The sequence below is a fragment of the Coloeus monedula genome (genome assembly GCF_965178545.1).
Source record: "Coloeus monedula genome assembly, chromosome: 16".
Lineage (NCBI taxonomy): Eukaryota > Metazoa > Chordata > Aves > Passeriformes > Corvidae > Coloeus > Coloeus monedula.
The window spans coordinates 527,273-535,844 of NC_138796.1; the positions used below are offsets into that span (position 1 = coordinate 527,273).

The 8,572-nt window shown below is 44.9% G+C and overlaps 1 protein-coding gene across 1 annotated transcript; it reads left to right on the plus strand.

Moving 5' to 3' along the window:
- Nucleotides 1-1,677: 1,677 nt before the first annotated feature.
- NTAN1 (N-terminal asparagine amidase) lies at nt 1,678-8,387 on the plus strand. The gene is made up of 10 exons (XM_082292141.1): nt 1,678-1,810; nt 2,809-2,911; nt 2,999-3,064; nt 3,647-3,755; nt 4,729-4,802; nt 6,013-6,066; nt 6,840-6,893; nt 7,413-7,510; nt 7,785-7,898; nt 8,089-8,387. Exons 1-10 carry the CDS (start codon nt 1,730-1,732, stop codon nt 8,266-8,268), a joined length of 933 nt encoding a protein of 310 aa, XP_082148267.1. The 5' UTR covers nt 1,678-1,729; the 3' UTR covers nt 8,269-8,387.
- Nucleotides 8,388-8,572: the final 185 nt, after the last annotated feature.

The following is an 8,572-nucleotide window of genomic DNA, read 5'->3' on the forward strand; positions in this document are numbered from 1 at the left end:
AGGCTTTCAAGATGACATTTTTATTTGGAGCCAATAAAGTTTGATGCAAACAGTGCAATTCTTAACATCCTTGAGAAAACCACATTTCTGTATGTAACTGAGGTGCCCTCTGTGTAGTCTGACTTATCAAAGTTGGGGTGTTCATTCTGACAGACTGCAGAAATGAGTTTTGGGGATGACACTGCAAAGTGCATCAGTGGATTTGTTCATCATTGTATAAACTGAGACGTTTTGGTTTTAATTGTAGTCCTCTTTATTGTCAGTACTGAGTAATAAACAATAGATTTCCATCTGAAATAGTTGGATTTTCTCCTGGCATGGAAGAATCTTCAGATCATCAAGGGAAACATCCTTTGAAAATGCCTTTCAGACACTACTTCCAAAATGAGGCTGTGTAAAACTTTCCCAGTTGTAATACCACGTATGTGATTCAGGAGCTTCCACGTCTCTTTAAAAGCAAAAAAACCAAAAAACCAAAAAAAACCAACAACAACAACAACAAAAAAACCAAACAAAAACGCATAAGTGTAATGTGCGGACATTGACCTGTCTGTACTGAAGTTGCACAGTTTTAACTTAAGTGTTTCTGGAACCTCTGCTGTGACAGCTTTGTTTTACTCAATGTAATCGCAGGCAAGTCTGCTGGCAGGTGCTGGTGTTTTGCTAAAGAGACTTTGTAAATACCAACTGCTGTGAGAGGAATGGTCATCCTGAGGTGCCATTTTGTCTCACCTGAAAAATGCAATGTATCTTTTGAAGAAAGCATTTATTCTGCTATAGAATCATAAAGTCATAGAATGGCCTGGGTTGGAAGGGATCTTAAAGATCACCTAGTTCCAAGCACCCTGTCACTGGCAGGGTCACCTTCCACCAGACCAGTTTGCTCAGAGCCCAATCCAGCCTGGCCTGGAACACTTCCAGGAACAGTTTACTTTTGTGAAGATGGATGGAAAAGCCAAGCTGGGGTCCTGGGCATTTACTGTCTGTGGGTTGTGGGCAGTCTGGGTGCCTGTCTGTCCACATTCCCTGCAGGGTGAATTAACTCTGCTGCTACCATGGTTATTTTTTTAGGGTCTTCCACAGACAACTGGAGGAAAAAACTCTGGTCTTGAAGGAAAAATGGACGTCTTTGGGATTGTCTGAAAATCTGTCTTGTGGTTGCTGGGGTGAAGGATGGTGATGTGGGGATCGGCTTCTTCTCCCAGGCACCCAGTGATAGGACAAGAGGATGAAACTGTGCCAGAGGAGTGTAGGTTGGGCATTAGGAATAATTTCTTCACAGAAAAGATGATTAGACATTGGAATGGGCCATCCAGGTGGGTGGTGGAGTCACCGTCCCTGGAGGTGTTTAAGGAAAGGCTGGAGGTGGCATTCAGTGCAATGGTACAGTTGACACAGTGGTGTTAGGATAGAGGTTGGATACGATGACCTCAGAGGCCTTTTCCTACCTTAATAATTCAGTGATTTGTAAATTTGTGGCTTTATGACTATGTTATTATTTCATACCACAACCTATGGCTAGCCCCGCAGTGGTGAGAAGCACGGGAACCTCTGTAAGGTTACCGTGTTAAAATGGTCAGGCGAGGCCCAGCCCAGGCCGAGCCCCGGGCGGTGCCGCGGGCGGTGCCGTGGCCGCGGTTTCCCAGCGCCCCGCGCGGCGCCGCCCGGCCCGGCCCGGCGCGAGCTGGGAGGGAGCGCGGAGCTGCTTCCGGGCCTGCCGCTCCCCGAGATGCCGCTGCTGGTTAATGGAGCGCGGGTCGACCTGGCCCGGCCCACAGGGGACATGATCCGCGCCCACCCGTACCTCGAGGTGAGGGAAGCGAGAAGGGGCCTGGCGGGGCCCGCGCTGCTGCGGGTCCCGGGGGGAGAAGCCGCGGTCGCGGCGGGTGGCGGAGCGGGGCGGCCTCGACCTGATAGCGGGCAGGGGCGGCCCCGGCCCCGCGCGTCCCCCGTGCTCTGACAACGGAGAACCACGGGCTGATAGAGAATAAAAAAGTCGGTGTCCGCCGAGAGGCTTAGCGGTGACGGTGCGGCCGGACGTGGCGGGGGCTGGGCGGGCCCGTTCTGCGTGAAATAACAAAAACTGGTGATAAAAGTCAAGGTGGGCACTCTGAGAAGGGTGCCGATCTTGCTTTCAGGGCATAAATGTTATAATTTCAACACCGGAGTGCGAGCCAGGAATGTGAGCAGAGCTGCCTGGGGAGGTGTTTCCCATCAAAAGATGTTTCTTTACAGACCCTGAGATTATGCAGAAAACGAGGGCAAATTTTATAAAGCCGTGAAATATTTTTTGAGCCCAGAATGGAAATTCACTTTGTCCCCAGCAGGTCTGTGATGAAGCACTGCAGTAGTCATAGCCCAGGAATCCGGGTTTTTCACGCACCAATCAAGCTAATAATCGACAATATTTTGATAAGTGCTAAATAAATATTCTGGATTATGGCAGTAGAAGACTGAAACCTCTATATTACAGAAGCGTCCTGTTCTGATTAAACTTCCAAGATCAGTTCTGGTATTATCTACTGTAATCTTTGCCTAGTCCAAATGCCTTTTATTGTGCCTCCATTTTATGGTCCATATAACAGGGAAGGGTGTTTTGTGTGTCTCTGGAATGATGGGATTTAACTATTAACTTGATCAGTGTCAGGAAAGCAAAAAACTTTCAAAATTCAGAATACTCTGTAGTACAAAATACGCGTGTTTCTCTCTGACCTGAGTCCCTTTGCTTTTCAGAAGTGATGTTTCTGTGAAGTAATGGATATACCTGAGAATTCAGCCACTGTAGTATCTGTTATCATTTATCTTTAGGAAAAGGCAAAACTACTGAGAAGTCAGCCTGCTCAGATTGTGGAACCCAAAGGCCTTCTCTATGTCCAGCAGAGAGAGTTTGCAGTGACTACTCCTAAAGATGGTGTGTAAGAACATAAACATTTCTTCTTGTACTGAAGCAGTGATTGTGAGAGTTGAGTTCTTACGGTGTTTTCCTCCTTTAAAATAGGTTCTGTTTCCATTCTTGGATCAGATGATGCCACTACCTGCCACATAGTTGTGCTCCGACACACAGGTATCTATCTCTAAAGGATGTTCAGAGCAAAGTCTGTACCCCTGAAGTAAAGAATTAGTACTGGTTTATGTGGCATTAATAAAATAAACTGCAGTTACATTAATATAAACCTGAATCCCCAAAAGTCACATAATGTGTTAGCTATAGACTCGTTCAGAGAGTTGGTGTGTTTAGCATGAGAGGTTCAGTGTTCTCATTGCTCAATGAGCAGATTTTAACTTGCTCTGCACCTTTGGCCAGTGGCAGTGGCATTGCAGCCCTGCGCAGCGTACAGCAGTCTGGCAATGCATGGTTTGGACATTGCAGAGATGGAATTTGTGGAAAGATCCTCACTATGTGCCTGGATTTCTGCCATTAGAGACATTGCCTGGTCCCGTTAAGAAGGTGCTTGTACCCCTCACACGAGGTGTGATTTTATAATGGCCCATGCAGAGGGTGTTGCCTCAGCCCGGTCATGTCCCCTGCTGGAGGCTGCTGTGCTCAGGTGAAGCAAGGCAGTGGGGAGACAGCTCTCCCCCGCGGCAGTGGGGATTCCCGCTGTTGGTGCCACAGTCACTGAGTCCTGTTCTGTGCCTTCCCCAGGCAGCGGAGCCACGTGCCTGACACACTGCGACGGCTCAGACACGGAGGCCGAGGTGTCGCTCATCATGAGCTCAGTAAAGTCCTTCTCTAACTCCACAGGCTGTGGCAGGTCAGCTCTGGTCCTTTCTTGTGTTCTACTTCTCTCAAAGGCTGCTGCAGCTCATACAGTGGGGAATTGTGAGGTGATTTGGGTTCAGACAAGGGAATTGTGCAGGAAATACCTCTTGATAAGCAGCTGCATGTAAAGTGAAAATTATTTCCTTGATGACGATTTTGGGGGTATTTTTAGCAGTCATTTAAAGCATGGTTTTGTTCTGAAGAGTGTCTCTGTAAAATGCCACCATGAGGTTTGTGTTTGCTGTTTCCCATTTAACTTTTGTTCTAGATTTGCGAAATTTTCCATATAACTGTTATTTGGTTTATATTATATTTTTCCCTTCAGAGTGTTGAGTTTTTAAATTCTTTTCAGCATCTGACAATCCATCAGGAATTTTCTAAGTCCACATAGAAAAAAAAAAGGGGTGTGGAGCACAGGACAGTGGGTAAAAAGCTCTGAAACAGAATTTAGCAGGCAAGCTTCATGCTGGATGTGGAGGTTTTTGCCCCTGTGGTTTGGTAAGAACAAAAGCTAGCTCATGAACTTAATGATTTGTAAGGACTTGTCTTTACATAGACACTGCTTGTAGAAGAACCCTGCTGCATGGTCCAGAATAACTGTGAGGAGGTCATGGGAACAAAAATCTTCACATTTAATTAACCCTTTGTTGGGAATTGAAACGTGATTACAAAGTTCAGTCCAAACCAGAGGTGCTGACCGTCAGAGATACCCCTGGGATAGAATTGCATGTATTTAATGCCTCTTCAAGCTTTTTCCTGTGCCATTTCCTGGGTGATCGCTGAAGTTTTCAGAATGGAATTACCATAACTAGCTGTGTAATGCAAACCAGCTTGGTGCATGTGATTGTAATAAGTGAGGCTTCTCTAATGATTGCTTTGCAGTTTGGGCTGGGGATTATTTTGTAAAGCTATTCATTTTGAGATGTCTTTTTAATTGCTGTTTCCTGTTATTCCATCTCTGTTAGGCTGGAAGTGCACCTAGTTGGAGGTTTCAATGATGATAGGCAGTTATCACAAAAACTTACTAATCAGCTTCTTAGTAAGTTCATGTTTTTTCCACTCTCATGTCCAAAAAAAAAAAAAGTTCTGGCTGGATTTGGGTAGAGTTTGTTTGTAATCCGAGTCCCCAGACATTTACTGGAAAGAAATGTGGATTCACTTTGAAGGGTCTTTTTCTCTGCCTGAGAATGTGGTGTGGAGCAGGGTTGGACTGCTGGGGCTTGCCCATGGCCAGTGCCTGGGCCACAGGGTCTGATCCTGTCACTTCTCCCTGGCTCATACTTGGGTGTGGAGAGTTGGGTGCAGTTCAGCTGGGCTTTGATTCCTGGCTTGATTTCTGCTAATCTGTTGTGGGATTTTGGGCAAGTGTTGTCACTCTCCAAATGTATGCATGTGGATGACTTCATTAGTTACCATTCAGTTAATTCCTTAATGTGATGAGGTAAAATTTAATTATTGTTTGGAATTGTCTAATGAAAAATGTCAGGTCTGTTTATAAAATCCATAGTCCAGAGGAGTGATGGCAGTGCTTTATTAACAATTGGAAATGTAAAGTACCTGCTTACCTGGAAGTGCTCTGGCTTGTGCTGAGCACTTTCTGAGTGTGGAGAGGCCTCTGCCCCACTGGAATAGGGATGGGGCAGGTGTCAGGAGGGAGGTGTTTAAGGGGGTAAACAAAGGAAAACCACGGCCCTGGGCTGCAGCCTTGTGGCTATGATGCTTGATGTGTGTTATGTGTCATGTGAGAGTTCTGTCCAGAATAAAATATTTTGGTTAATTTACTTTAACCTTCTGATCTTCATGCATCAAGGTACAATTTGAATCAATGATGCTGTTTTGCTATCAGAACTTCATAAAAAAGAGGGGTTTTTTTCTGGATATTTGGAATGGTAAAGGCAGAACTAATTTACAGTTAATGAAAGACTGGGTTTGTTCACTATATATGTATCATTTTAGGAAAAAATGTTTAAATATAAGCTCCTAAGTGTATATAGACTAAAGCAGAGCTGATGTGATGCCAGAGCTAAACCAGTGTCAATAGAAGGAGTAAGTGGCAGAGCACTTTTTTAGCAGATTTTTGCTGTTACAAATGGCCCCTCTCTGTAAATTCCTGTTAGTCTGAAGCAAATGTGCAGAACCTTGTTTGCTGTATTGCCCTACCTGGGGCAGGGGGTTAGGTGTGTTCCCCTGGCCCCAGACAGCACTGCCCTGCCACCACTCTCACAGTTTTGCTGTCCTTGTCCCTGCAGGAGCATTCGATCTCCAGCCAGAGGATGTTCATTTAGTGACTTTCTGCGTAACAGGTAAGAAAGAAAATGATGCCTTGGGTTTGGAAGTACCTTTCCTGAAATCAAAGGGTAGGGGGCTTTTCACACATGGCTTTTTCTCTGTCCTGTAAGAAAGAACAGCACAAGTCCCCCATACCAATGTGTCATTTTCAGTTTTGCTGCTGGTGTGCATATGGTGATGTCAGAGAGCCAATGCAGGGGGGATTCTCTCCTTACCAAGTGCTGCTGCACTGCAACCAACTCGTGATCATGACCAGGTTATTTTGGCCCATTTATCCCAAGCAACAGGCTCTGTACCCGTGGATATCTTACAACTGAGTAGCACACTTACGGACCTTTATTCTCCTGGGCTGCTGGACCTGCCTCCCTGCAGGGTCCAGTGAATTCATAAACTTCAGTTACTTCATGGTGTGTAGTGTCATGCGGAGGGGTAATTTCCTTTTCATTGTATCATGTTGTGGTCAAATTTCCATCCTCTTTCCATGTCAGAGGTGTCAGTGACTCATATCTTTGAAACTTGGCATCACAGTCATTTTGCATTGTGGTTTTTTTCCCCTGGAAATTGTCCATGCAGAAGTAGGGGCAGTTGGCTGGAGCTGGCTGTTCTGCTAGGAGACAGTTCCAGGTCCCGCGTGTGTTGTTATTGACTTCTGCCTTCTTTTCCATATTTCTTTCAGGCTTCCTTGTTTTTTTCTGTCTGTTGCTCTCCAATAACATACAACTAAATAAATGCTGCTCAGATTAAAATCCAAAGCCCTATGAGTTTGACTTCTTTTTTTTCCTTACAGAACTAAATGACAGAGAAGAACAGGATATTCACTTTCCAATCATTTATGGAATAGGTGAGTTAGTTAAACTAGAATTGAATTTTTTTTTTGGTAGCTGGATTGTTTTTCAGATTCCAATAGTAAGTGGGCTGCTTTTAATGACTGAGTAAAGTCCTCCCTAAAAGTTACATGCTGCTGTCAGAGGCATATGTAAAAATACTTTCCTTCAGGTGCCACAGCTGGGGAGCTGCACATATGGAAGGGGCCATGTACAAATGCAAACATTTTTTTTTCCTTTAACTGCACTTAAGATTTTATCAACATCAAGCTACTGCACTAAATTTATGCTTAGAATTTAACCTTCTTCTCTTCAATTACACAGTGTTTTTTCTGATTAGTTTACTCATCTCTGGAATATTGAAATGCTGCCAAAGGAAAGTAGAAATGTGCTGTCGCAGGCTCGGGGTCTGAGAAATACAAGTGTGTGATGTGTTCTGCAGTTCTGCAACACAATTGTGTTGAGGATGTGGTCACTGTAAGGAAGTGCCTTGAAACAATTAATTCTTACTGTATTTAATCTCTATTTCCTCCCAGCTGTGAATGTTAAAACAGCAGAGATTTTCCCTGCCACATTCCCAGAAAAAGGGCCGGATGAGGATCTGCGTTCAGCCCATGTTTTAACAGGAGCACCAGTGAGTAAAAGTAATGGGGAAAACGGGAAGGGGAGACCAGCTGGGGCAATGAAACATCCAGAGTCTGAGGAAAAAAACCCTTTGGTAGGTCTCTGTCCTTGGGTTCTGGGTTTGTTGTTACCGATTCACGTTGTGTTTGTCAGAGTAGCTGGGTAATGTAAGCGCAGTTGGAGGGAGGCGGGGCTGACGTGGCCTAGCGTGCCTGGGACAGGCCAGACTGAGAGGAACTCTCCTTGTCTGGATGAGCCCTGGCTGCCTCTCTGTGTTGTTACAGCTGACCAACATCTATGATGCAAAGACAGAACAGCTCCGGATTGGGCCTTATTTCTGGGGGCCTTTCCCACATGTGGATTTCTGGTTGGAACAAGATGATGCACAGATTTTACAGGTACCTGAAACTAACTCTTTTTTTTTTGCCTTCTAGCTGAATAGGGAGAGGGGTGTTGTAGTCTGTCAAAACTTTTTCCAGTGCACTGCTGTCCCTGGGAGGGTGGGGAATAACCTTCAGGAAGGGCAGGATAACTGAGAACATTGTATTCTGAATGTCAAGATGCCCTTGCTCCCATCTTCTTTTTCAGAACCTTTCCACATCGCCCCTGGCTGAGCCACCCCACTTTGTTTCCCACATTAGATCTACATTAACATTTCTAAAAGAACATCCATTTCCATCTCGGTCCCTGTTCCCTGACAGGAAACCTCGCATCTACAAAAAAAATGAAGAAGGATTGTGGGAACAGGTTTGTTCTGACAAAATCTAACCTGGAACCAACCCCCACAAGTGCTTTAGGGAAATACAATCTCGCAAGAAGAGCAATTTGTTGCAAATATCATATTGCTGGTCGCAAATACCATTGTTCCTGTGCTTTTCAAAATAAAATATTTTGATAGAAGTAACTTGCTTTTTCTGCATTACTTATGTAGAAGTCAGGGCTTCTTTGAAGAATTTGGCTTTGTTTAGGTTCTGTTGCTCCAGTGCAGTAATTTGATGGGCACAGGTAGAGAGGTGGCAATGCTGGAGGCTGACAAGGTGAGTCACTGCACTGGTGTGCACTTAATTTAATG